The following is a 12,955-nucleotide window of genomic DNA, read 5'->3' on the forward strand; positions in this document are numbered from 1 at the left end:
TTCTAAGTAAAACTGGTTTCAAGGAATACTTGGGTCTGGCACTGCTCCCTGCCCAGGCACAGAATTTCCCCGCATTGTTGGAGGGGTAAGCGTCCAACTGAGGAATTGGAAGAGTTTTTCAATAAAGGAAGCTGGTTTCAGGACTTCTGCACAAAAGCAAGATGTGATCACTGCACGGCTGATTTGGAAGCACAGTTACAGAGGAGGAAATGTCTCCCAGGTTGTCTGCTCTTGTTACAATCATCCCCAACACTCCCCTCTGTGAGGGGAGAATTACACTGCACTTTAAACCACACTTTCTTCAACAAATCATTTCTTCCTGTAAGTTCCAGGAGAGAGTAATGTCCTCCTTGGAGGAGAGGAGGAGAAACATTGATCTTAAATAGGACAAGTGTACAATATTTAGTCACTTTAAAAAAATGCAGCATTCGGTGCTGTGCGTATTGTTTACTTTAAAATAAACCATACAAAATTGACAGTTATTTTCATAGACAAAGTTGTAGGTATGGAATGGACACTCAATTGGATTCCACTGGATAATCCTTACGTTAAGTGTGAAAGAACAAAAGAGACACAGTCCCAGACAAATCAGAAACTCTGTACAGTAATACAGTGTGTAACCCTTACCAGTCTGGGTAGGTAGGAACTCCAGATATTTATACAGTCATTCACTCTTACCTTGCAGAGTAAAGAGCTCCTTAAAGTTACCCAGTGAATGCAATGGCCAATGAATTAAAATAGTGCTTAAATTAACATCCTCATGTCAGTACGTCAACGTAGCAGCTACCGGCATGAATGTCATATAGGCTGCCATCTCTGGCACAAGTGCAACCTGTAACAGAAAACCTCTCCAGTTCCTACTGCTGCATCACACAATCCTACAGCAGCCCTGCCCCTTTGCCTCTGACTCCTCCAGCGGTGCCTTCAGTCTTAACAGCGGAGGGTCGCCACTGGGCTGGTAGTGGCAGAGCGAGTTCCCATTGGAACTGACCTCCGACGTCCTTGAGCCCACCAGGTCGCCCTTTGGCCGCAGCTGGTCACCTTCCCAGATGCTTCCCAGGCCGTTGGCCAGAGCAGCGTCCTGAGACACCTGCTTCTTGAGTTTGGCGGCCGCCCGCTGCCGCTTGAGCTCGGACAGTGTCTGGCAGTTCCTGTCTCTGTTTGGCTGTGGCGACGGAGCAGGGCGGCCTTCGTTGAGGAGAGCCTGGCCGTTTGCTCTTTCCGCAGCGGGGGAAGTCCTCGCGGATTCAGTGCTGGCAGACGATCGCTGGGAAGTTGGCGTTGAGACGAGCGGGCTACTCTTTCCACCGACGTCTGCAGCCTCTGCTGTCAGTTCAGGTTCCTCTGTCATGTTTTCTTGGGTCTCGGATGGCAGATTCTGCATTTAAAACAGGCGTGGAAATTATTACATTTTATTACCTACAAAACCCGGAACTCAAAAAAAAAGGAATGGTTTCCCTACCCATAATAACTGCTGGAGAATTCTCTTTACAATGTGAGTTGTGATGTGGAATGTGTTGCCTGAAAGGGTGGCGGAAGCAGATTCAACAATAAAAGGAGTTGGATTATTCTTGAAAAGGAAATTTGCAGGACTATTGCCAAAAGAGCAGTGGAGTGGAACTAATCGGATAGCTCTTGTAAGGAGCTAGCACAGCACAAACGGGCTGAAAGGCCTCCTTCCATCATACTTTTCCTTCCTTTGAAAGTGCCGACTGATCAACAGTGTGAACCTTGGTGGTTATTTTCGGAGCTATTAACAATGGAGGCTGGGCTCAGCAGTAATAATTTGGAGCGGCTTTTTCCCTGCTCTTCCCCAGTCTACGAGCACCGTGGAATTGGGAGTAAGTTTCGCTCAGTTGGCTGGATGGCTGGTCCGTCATGCAGACAGATGCCAACGGCGCAGGTTCAATTCCCGTACCGGCTGAGGTTATTCATGAAGGCCCCCATCTTCTCAACCTTGCCTCTCGCCCGAGGTGTAATGATCCTCAGGTTAAAACACCACCGGTCAGCTCTTCCCTTTGAGGCCTATGGTCATCTGGGACTCTGGTGATTTTAACCATTATGTGGAGATGCCAGCGTTGGACTGGGGTGAACACAGTAAGGAGTTTAACAACACCAGGTTAAAGTCCAACAGGTTTATTTGGTAGCAGCGCTCCGAAAGCTAATGGTGTTTGCTACCAAATAAACCTGTTGGACTTTAACCTGGTGTTGTTAAAACTCTTACTATTTTAACCATTGCCAGCTCTACCTTAGTTGACATCAGCTACTAGACTCTGACAAAGGATTAAACCTTGGGGGCACAGTGGTTAGCACTGCTGCCTCACAGCGCCAGGGACCCGAGTTCGATTCCCGGCTTGGGTCACTGTCTGTGTGGAGTTTGCACGTTCATCCCATATCTGCATGGGTTTCCTCCGAGTGCTCCGGTTTCCTCCCACAGCTGGTTAGGTGCATTGGTCATGCCAAATTCTCCCTCAGTGTACCCAAACAGGCGCCGGAGTGTGGCAATATGGGGATTGTCACAGTAACTTCATTGCAGTGTTAATGTAAGCCTACTTGTGACCCTAATAAATAAACACAACTAAACCAACCTCAGGCATCCTTCTGTCTAGAGGATTCAGCATCACACTAGCCAGGGGACTGACGGAGGAGCTAATTTTTCTGACTTTAGTTTGTTGCCCACGATGCTGATAGAGAAGGTGTTCCAGGATTTTGACCCAGTGGCAGTGAAGGAACCCAGTGATATATTTCCAAATCAGGATGGTGAGTGGCTTGGGGTGGAACATCCAGTGGTGCCGTTCCCATGTTTGTGCTGCCCCTGTCCTTGGTGGCAAGGCTTTGGAAAATACTGTCTAAGGAGTCTTGGCGAGCTGCCAGAGTGCATCTCGTAGACGGTACAGTGTGTATTCAGTGAGGGAATGGATGCTTAATGTGTTGGATTTAGCCGAGCGCTTGGTACTAGCTGGTGTTGAGCTTCGTGAGTGTTGTTGGGGCTGCACTCATCCAGGCAGGCGGAGAGTTCTCCATCACACTCCTGACCTTGTGCCTCATGGACAGGCTTTGGGGAGTCAGGAGGTGAGTTACTCGCTGCAGAATTCCTCACCTCTGACCTGCTCTCATTGCCACAGTATTTATGAATGGTTGAGTTCAGTTTCAGGTCAGTGGTAATCCCTGGGATGCCGTTGGTGAATTCCCGCTGCCATTTACACCCAAGTGCAATGCAATGCTGCATTAAAGTTTGTACTGTGGATTTTGTTTCCCCAAGTGATGCAGTTTCGTAACTTCAGAATTAACTGTGCTCTTTCACATTGGTTTGTCTTGCTTGCCACCTGGTGGCACCGTTGTGAACCACAGCACATGGCCAAATACCAACGCATGAATTCAATATCTGGTGGGACATACTGTGTGGCCGGTATTTTATGACCTTGCTCGGGCGAGGCTCGTAAAATCCCGCCCGGGGCCAACGGAGAGTTCCGTTCTGCGAGCCTCGCCCGCCTCGATTCTGGGGCGAGCGGCCAGTGAAACTTCGGCCATAAACTGACTATATTGCACATTTCGAACAGGTCTTAAATATTGGGTCAATGGAGTGGATGGCGGGGAGTGAGGGGGAGGGAGGGTGGGTGGCGACGGGAGAACTGGGACGGTCTTCACCTCAAACGTGCTGGGACAAGTGGTGAGGTTCTGAAAATTTATTCATGGGATGCGGGCATCACTGCCTCGGCCGCATTTATTGGCCATCCCTTGAGAAGATTGTGGCTTGCTCGGCCATTTAAGAGTCTGGAGTCACATGTAGGCCAAACCAGGTAAGGACCAGCAGGTTTCCATTCGTGAACAAGATAGATCTTTACAACAATCAACAGTGGTATCATTTCACTTTTAATTCTAGGTGATTATTATTGCCGTAGTGGGATTCATAGAGACTTATAAAATTCAAACAGGACTAGACAGGGTAGATGCAGGGAGGATGTTCCCAATGGTGGGGGAGTCCAGAACCAGGGATCACAGTCTGAGGATTCGGGGTAGACCATTTAGGACGGAGGTGAGGAGACATTTCTTCACCCAAAGAATGGTGAGCCTATGGAATTCATTACCACAGGAAGTAGTTGATGCCAAAACATTGAATGTATTCAAGAGGCGGCTGGATATAGCACTTGGGGCGAATGGGATCAAAGGTTATGGGGAGAAAGCAGGATTAGGCTATTGAGTTGGATGATCAGCTGTGATCGTGATGAATGTCGGAGCAGGCTCGAAGGGCCGAATGGCCTCCTCCTGCTCCTATCTTCTATGTTTCTATGGTTCTATGATTTGAACGCAGATCCCCAGAGCATTTACCTGGATCTCTGGATTATTCTGTCTATAGAGTCATTGAGGTTTACAGCATGGAAACAGGCCCTTCGGCCCAACTTGTCCACGCCGCCCTTTTTTTAAAAACCCCTAAGCTAGTCCCAGTTGCCCGCATTTGGCCCATATCCCTCTATACCCATCTTACCCATGTAACTTGTTCAGTGACAATACCACTGCGCTATCACCTGCTATTTAACTACAGTCATATTACAATGGCTGTAGAGAGGGCTTTAAACCAAATAGTGAGAGCGAGGAATCATATGAGCGAAGTGAGAGAGGGGCAGACCTGAGAGCAAGGTAGCATTAAGGGAAATGACAACCAAAGTGTGGCAAGAAGGGACAGAGAGTACAAACTTGCCGATAAGGCTAAAGGTTGTGAATATCATTCAAAGGGAGAATGCACGCATCATTCTCAACAAGATAGATGAATGGCAGCACAATTGGAAACGACCAGATATGATCTAATTATCATTACAGAGACGTGGCTGCAGGGTGAACAACACTGGGACCTGAATATTCAACCGAGAGGAAGGATAAGGAAAAGGGAAAATGAGGTGAGGTAGTACTGTGGATAAAGGAGGAGATCAGTGAGAAAGGATCTTAGACCAGAAGGGTTCATGGTGGGAGATATAGGAAGAATATCAGAGGTAGGTTCTTTACGCAGAGAGTGGTTGGGGTGTGGAATGGACTGCCTGCAGTGATAGTGGAGTCAGACACTTTAGGAATATTTAAGCAGTTATTGGATAGGCACATGGAGCACACCAGGATGATAGGGAGTGGGATAGCTTGATCTTGGTTTCAGATAAAGCTCGGCACAACATCGTGGGCCGAAGGGCCTGTTCTGTGCTGTACTGTTCTATCTATCTATAACGTTGGGTCAGAGCTAAGAAACAGCACAGGGCAGCAATGGTCGAGCTCTGATGAAGGGTCATCCAGACTCGAAACGTTGGCTCTATTCTCTCTCCACAGATGCCGTCAGACCTGCTGAGATTTTCCAGCATTTTCTGTTTTTGTTTCAGATTTCAGCATCCGCAGTATTTTGCTTTTAAACAGTGGTAGGAGTTTTTTGTAGACCACCAAACCGCAGTGGTAATGTAGGGCACAGTACAAATCAGGATAGATACGGGAGAACCAGTAGATGCAGTGTATGTGGACTGTCAGAAGGCTTTCGAGAAGTTTCCACACAAGAGGTTGGTGAGCAAAGTTAGAGCACGGGGGATTGGGGGCAATGCACTGACATGGATTGAGGACTGATTACAATAAACAAAGAGTAGGAATAAACGGTTGGCAGATTGGCAGCATGTTACTAGTGAGCTCCACAAGGATCAATCCTTGGACCCCAGCTATTTGCAATCTACATCAATGGTCTAGTTGTGAGGACCAAACGTAATGGCCGGAATTTTCCTGCCCCGCCCACCAAGGGAATCGGAGTGGGCAAGGGGACCGACAACGGAAAGGTTTGTTGATCTTGGACAGGATTTTATGGTTTTGGGACGAACGAGGACGTAAAACCCCGCCCATAATTTTCAAGTTTGCTGATGACACAAACCTGGTGGGAACGTGAGTTGTGAGAAGGGTGCAAAGAAGCTTTAAGTGGATTTAGACAGGCCAAGTGGGCAAGAGCATTGCAAGTGGCATAAAATGTGGAAAAAGTTATCTACTTTGGTAGGACAAACAGGAACGCAGAGTATTCTTTTTTAAAGTGGGAAGAGATTGGGAAATGTTGATGTCCAAAGGGAGGTGGGCTTTCTTGTTCAAGTCACTGAAAGTTAACATGCAGGAGCAGCAAGCAGTTAGCAAGGCAAATGGTATATTGGCCTTGACTGAAATGGGATTTGAGTACAAGGGTAAGGAAGTCTTGCTGCAATTGTACAGAGCCTTGGTGAGACCACACCTGGAGCACTGTGTACAGTTTTGGTCTCCTTACCTGGGGAAGGGTTTACTGGCCATAGAGGGAGTGCAACGAGGGTTCAGTAAACTGATCCCTGGGATGGGGAGATTGTCCGAAAAGAGTTTGAGAAGATTAGGTCTGTATTCTCTGGAGTTTAGAAGACTGAGAGATGATCTCATTGAAGTGTACAGGCTCGATGGGCTGGATGGCCTACACCTGCACTGGAGGGATTCTATGATATGGGCCAACGGCAGATATATATAGAGTTGGGCCACAGATCAGCCATGATTCCATTGAATGGCGGAACAGGCTCGATGGGCTGGATGGCCTACACCTGCACTGGAGGGACTCTATGATATGGGCCAAAGGCAGGTACATGGAGTTGGACCACAGATCAGCCATGATCTCATTGAATGGTGTGGGACAAGCTCGAAGGGCTGAATGGCCTACTCCTGTTTCCATGTTCCTAACTCCGACAGGTGAATATTTTTAGTTGAAGTCTTTACCGGGGTCAGATTCTCCTGATCTTTGGATGATTCCTTATCTTCTCCGTCACTGCTCGCAATTTCCTTTTCCATTTCCTTCCGTCCCATCTGCTGCCAGATAATTGCTTCTTGCTCGCACTCCTTCCTGTACAAATTGTTTCGGTCAGACACGCTTGCTCGACGCACAACTGTCCTGTGAAGGGAAACAGGATATCTGCATCACCCTTTGCACAAAGCTCCCCTACACTCACTGTTCTGACTCGAGAGTGGAGACTGCTCCCACTGGGGCCAATGCCGTCCTTGGACTAGCGCACAAGCTTTGTGTCGTTATTCCCCTTTGCTTCCCTAACTTCAAGGAAAGGAATATTTGTGTGTGTTTGTTTTCAAGGTGCAGGATCTTGGTGCTGGTTAATAAAACATTTTCCATTTTGGGGAAGATAGTCAAGTATATTTTCAAGAAGGAATTAGACAGGGGCGAAGGGGAGCCAAGGATAGGGGCGGAAGCTGGGATCAGGCTATTGAGTTTTTAAAAAAGTTTATTTATTCGTTGTCACAAGTCGGCTTACATTAACACTGCAATGCAGTTACTGTGATAATCCCCAAGTCGCCACACTCCGGCGCCTGTTCGGGTACACTGAGGGAGAATTTAGCACGGCCAATGCATCTAACCAGCACATCTTTTGGACTGTGGGAGGAACCCGGAGCACCCGGAGGAAACCCACGCAGACACGGGGAGAACGTGCAGACTCTGCACAGACAGTGACCCAAGCTGAGATTCGAACACCGGTCCCTGGCGCTGTGAGGCAGCAGCGCTAACCACCGTGCCACTGTGAGTTTGACAATCAGCCATGATCATAATGAATGGAGCAGCAGCTGGAAGGGCCGAGCGGCCTACCCATGCTCCGATTTTCTATGTTTCTAATAATGCCAATGGGGTCTTCAGGAGAAACGTCATTGCTCTCTGAGAGGTTAGAATGTGGAACTTGGTACCACTTGGAGTGGTTAAGACACAGATCCATTTAAGGGGAAGCCAGAGGGAGAAAGGAATAGAAGGATATGTCGATGGGGCTAGATGTGGGAGGAGGCTTGTGTGTGGTATGATTGCCAGCATGGAGCTGTGGGGCTGAATGGCCTATTTCTGTGATGTGAATGCTAAGTAATTCGATGTAATCCAATGCCATGGCCAAGCTGACATACAGAACTGTCCAGGGATGGAAAATCAGTCAACGGGTTGATCCACATCCCTCGTGCGTGTATCATATTCACTGATTAACTGTATGCTATTGATTGTGGAGTCAGAGAGACCAACCACTCATTACTATATGGGATAGTCCTCTATTACAGGGCACTGCCCCATGTCCCGGCCTCCATGGTGCCAATGTTGTTCTCCCTTTAAATCTCACTTTTCCTCTTTGCGCATGATGGCAGCCACCCACCACCCCACCCTCCTCCCCTCCCCTCCCCACCCTCCTCCCCTCCCCTTCCCACCCTCCTCCCCTCCCCTTCCCACCCTCCTCCCCTCCCCTCCCCACCCTCCTCCCCTCCCCTTCCCACCCTCCTCCCCTCCCCTCCCCACCCTCCTCCCCTCCCCTTCCCACCCCACCCTCCTCCCCTTCCCACCCCACCTTCCTCCCCTCCCCACCCTCCTCCCCTCCCCATCCCACCCCACCCTCCTCCCCTCCCCTTCCCACCCCACCCTCCTCCCCTCCCCACCCCACCCTCCCCTTCCCACCCCACCCTCCTCCCCTCCCCTCCCCACCCTCCTCCCCTCCCCTCCCTCCTCCCCTCCCCTTCCCACCCTCCTCCCCTCCCCTCCCCTCCCCACCCTCCTCCCCTCCCCTTCCCACCCCACCCTCCTCCCCTTCCCACCCCACCTTCCTCCCCTCCCCACCCTCCTCCCCTCCCCATCCCACCCCACCCTCCTCCCCTCCCCTTCCCACCCCACCCTCCTCCCCTCCCCACCCCACCCTCCCCTCCCCACCCCACCCTCCCCTTCCCACCCCACCCTCCTCCCCTCCCCTCCCCACCCTCCTCCCCTCCCCTCCCCTCCCCTCTCCTTCCCACCCCACCCTCCTCTCCTTCCCTCCCCTCCCCACCCCACCCTCCTCCCCTCCCCTCCCCTCCCCACTCCACCCTCCTCCCCTCCCCACCCCACCCACCCTCCTCCCCTCCCCTTCCCACCCCACCCTCCTCCCCTTCCCTCCTCCCCTCCCCACCTCACTCTCCTCCCCTCCCCTTCCCATCCCATCCTCCTCCCCTCCTCTCCCCTCCCCACTCCACCCTCCTCTCCTCCCCTTCCTACCACACCCTCCTTCCCTTCCCTCCCTTCCCCACTCCACCCTCCTCCCCTCCTCTCCCCACTCCACCCTCCTCTCCTCCCCTTCCTACCCCACCCTCCTTCCCTTCCCTCCCTTCCCCACTCCACCCTCCTCTCCTATCCTCCCCTCCCCTCCCTGTCATCCCCAGCTTCTTCCTCCTCCGCAGGGGCAGCTCCTCCCCTCTCCTCACCCCCACCCCACACTAATGAACCCCGATGCTGGAGTGTCCCTTACATTTCTCCGTGAGAATTGGTCACAGTGTGTGGAATGAGAGTACTTCGCTCCTTAGTTAAGATTTGGCAATCCTTTCGAACTCATGTGCAGTAGAACAGGAAGCCACTGTGTGCCTGTCAGCTCTCTCTGAACTATTCATGAGTGTGTATCCTCTTCCAGTCAAAAATCTTGGCCCCCTTGTTTGTCAGCGTTGCGTGCATCTTTGTCAGACTCCAGCCAGCCAGCCCTCGGTCTAGCCTCTGCCTTCCATTGCTCCTCATCTTCCTCCACCTCTTTGCCCCCTCCTTCCTTCCATCGTGCCCCCTTTCCTCCTCACGGCCCTCCTTCCCTGTTCCTCCCCCTCCCATTACGTTCACCCCCTCCCCCTCCCGCTCCCTTCATAGCCCTGGCATATATTGTGACAATAACCTTCCAGGGGCTTGGCGAAGTGGCTGGTTCTTTATGTGAGACATTGCTATTTGATCATGAAGAGAATCACAGCATAAGATTCTAAAACTGCACATACACATGTCCCAGGCGAGGTCATTAGGCAGTAAAGGGGATCAGAGACACCAGCTGTTTTCCTTCCCCCTCCCAATCTTTTACAGATGCACCATAGAAAGCATTCTTTCTGGTTGTATCACAGCTTGGTATGGCTCCTTCCCTGCCCAAGACCACAAGGAACTGCAAAAGGTCGTGAATGTAGCCCAATCCATCGCACAAACCAGCCTCCCATCCATTGACTCTGTCTACACTTCCCGCTGCCTCGGCAAAGCAGCCAGCATAATCAAGGACCCCCACGGACATTCTCTCTTCCACCTTCTTCCATCGGCAAAAAGATACAAAAGTCTGAGCTCACGTACCAACCGACTCAAGAACAGCTTCTTCCCTGCTGCCGTCAGACTTTTGAATGGACTTATGTTGCATCAAGTTGATCTTTCTCTACACCCTACCTATGACTGTAACACTACATTCTGCACTCTCTCCTTTCCTTCTCTATGAACGGTATGCTTTGTCTGTATAGCGCACAAGAAACAATACTTTTCGCTGTATGCTAATACATGTGACAATAATAAATCAAATCAAATCAAATCATTCTGGTGTCTGGATCCCAGGCCCCAGTGCTCAGCATCCAAACCCAGCGATCCCTGGACTGGCAAGCGAGTGCACGGCATGGCATTTGGAGAAAGCAAATGATGATAAAGAGAAAAGAAACACTCATATTTATGTATCGCTCCCTTGGGGCAGCACGGTGGCACAGTGGTTAGCGCTGCTGCCTCAAAGCGCCAGGGACCTAGGTTCAATTCCCAGCTTGGGTCACTGTCTGTGCGGAGTCTGCACGTTCTCCCCGTGTCCGCGTGGGTTTCCTCCGGGTGCTCCGGTTTCCTCCCACTTTCCGAAAGACGTGCTGGTTAGATGTGTTGGCCGTGTTAAATTCTCCCTCAGTGTTACCCGAACAGGTGCCGGAGTGTGGCGACCTGGGGATTTTCACAGTAACTTCATTGCAGTGTTAATGTAAGCCTATTCGTGGCACTGATAAATAAACTTCACAACCGGTGAGAAAACACAGCCTTCAATTTGTCCTACAGCAAGAACCCACAAAAAGCAATGAGTTTACAATCAGATCAGGTGTATTTCACAGTAACTTCATTGCAGTGTTAATGTAAGCCTTACTTGTGACGAATTAAATAAAATAAAAATCATTGGACTTTTATGATCATTTGCAACATTTTTTGTCTGTTTATCAGATCACCGGCATCTACAGTTTATTTTTTTTTGTTTTTGGGAATGATAGTCGAGGGATAAACATTGGCCAAGACACTGGGGAGAACTTTCTTCCTTTACTTTGAGCCATGCCGTGGAATCATTTCCGCATGATAGGCCAGATGGAGCCTGGGGTTGAACGCCTCAGCTGATGGTGCAGTGCTCCCTCAGCCTGAAGGCAAAATCCTCTGACCCAGGGGCAGGATTGTCACTCACTGCTTCAGACAGAGCTGACAGTTACAAGGAGATAAATTCAACAGTGAGCAATGCAGCGTGCCCACGTGTGGCAAACACGGGGCAGAAAGGTATCACCCTTTTCCAACAGCCGTCTCACCCTGACAGGACGGGGAGATCAGCTGCTTTACTGCAGACAGGAGTGGGACTGAGAAGGAACGACATCCACAGGCTGTTTCTGACACACAATCTGACAGCTGCTTTCACACAGAGTCCTGGGGAGAGGCTGCCTCAGTGAAGGATTTTCCAAGGAGACGCAGCTCGAACAAATGGGGAGAGGGAGAATTTACAACAGGAGCAAAACCATCTGAAATGTCATTCACCCTCACTCATGTTAAAGTGAACCTGAACATCGGTAACCTAAATCCGGAATAAAATTAACGGGAACCCAGGCAAGTGATGAAAAACACACAAACCAGAAGCAACTTCCTCATAGAAATATAGACATAGAAGCTAGAAGCAGGAGTAGGCCATTCGGCCCTTCAAGCCTGCTCCGCCGCCATTCGTAAAAAATCCTGGAATTCCCTCCCTAATGGCATTGTGGGTCAACCACAGCGTGTGGACTGCAGCGATTCAAGAAGGCAGCTCATCACCACCTTCTCAAGGGCAACTAGGGATGGGCAATAAATGCTGGCCTAGCCAGCGACGCCCATGTCCCACAAATGAATCAAAAAAAATTATGATCATGGCTGATCATCAAATTCAATATCCTGATCCCCTCTTCCCCCATGTCCCTTGATCCTTTTGGCCCCAAGAGCTATATCTAATTTCTTCTTGAAATCATACTTCAACTGCATTCTGTGGGAGTGAATTCCACACATTCACCACCCTCTGGGTAAAGAAATTTCTCCTCACCTCAGTCCTGAAAGGTTTACCCCCCCATATCCTCACAAATATAAAGTGAAAAACGAACTAGAATAACGGGTGGGATTTACTCGCCCGCCGTGGGAATTCAATGGACCTTTTGCTGGTCCGTCACATTATCCGTCCCACCGGCTACGATTCCTGTAGTGGGTGGGACCAGAACATTTAGGCCAAAGCGTCAGGGAAAGTAGCAGAGATACAGGATATGAAGGTGGTCACGCCCACGGCTTGTTTTCCAGATCCCTCCCCCTCTCACCTCACTGGTTGTGTCTTTGAGGGGAATATTAAATACGAGGCGTGCCTATCAAAGATGCAAAGTGCTATTTTCATAACACAAATCAGGACAGAACAGGGAATTTCAAGATGACCAAGGAGATAGTCATCGACTTCAGGAAGCGTAGTGGAGAACATGCCCCTGCCTACATCAATGGGGACGAAGTAGAAAGGGCCGAGAGCTTCAGGTTTTTAGGTGTCCAAATCAGCAACAACCTGTCCTGGTCCCCCCATGCCGACGCTATAGTTAAGAAAGCCCACCAACGCCTCTACTTTCTCAGGAGACGAAGGAAATTTGGCATGTCCGCTACAACTCTCACCAACTTCTACAGATCACCATTGAAAGCATTCTTTCTGGTTGTATCACAGCTTGGTATGGGCTCCTGCACTGCCCAAGACTGCAAGGAACTACAAAAGGTTGTGAATGTAGCCCAATCCATCACACAAACCAGCCTCCCATCCATTGACTCTGTCTACACTTACTGCTGCCTCGGAAAAGCAGCCAGTATAATTAAGGACCCCACGCACCCCGGACATTTTCTCTTCCACTTTCTTCCATCGGGAAAAAGATA

At 50.1% G+C, this 12,955-nt stretch overlaps 1 protein-coding gene across 3 annotated transcripts in view; it reads right to left on the bottom strand.

Moving 5' to 3' along the window:
- Window positions 1-407: 407 nt before the first annotated feature.
- ppp1r16b (protein phosphatase 1, regulatory subunit 16B) overlaps window positions 408-12,955 on the bottom strand; it is a 161,303-nt gene continuing 148,755 nt past the window's right edge. For all 3 annotated transcript variants that reach the window (XM_078236164.1, XM_078236163.1, XM_078236165.1), the window contains exons 10-11: window positions 6,739-6,910; window positions 408-1,378 (exon numbers count right to left, since the gene is read on the bottom strand). In XM_078236164.1, the coding sequence (XP_078092290.1) occupies window positions 869-1,378; window positions 6,739-6,910 (682 nt within the window). In that variant the 3' untranslated portion in view covers window positions 408-868. The remainder of the gene's footprint in view (window positions 1,379-6,738; window positions 6,911-12,955) is intronic.

Source organism: Mustelus asterias, chromosome 20 (assembly GCF_964213995.1).
Source record: "Mustelus asterias chromosome 20, sMusAst1.hap1.1, whole genome shotgun sequence".
Lineage (NCBI taxonomy): Eukaryota > Metazoa > Chordata > Chondrichthyes > Carcharhiniformes > Triakidae > Mustelus > Mustelus asterias.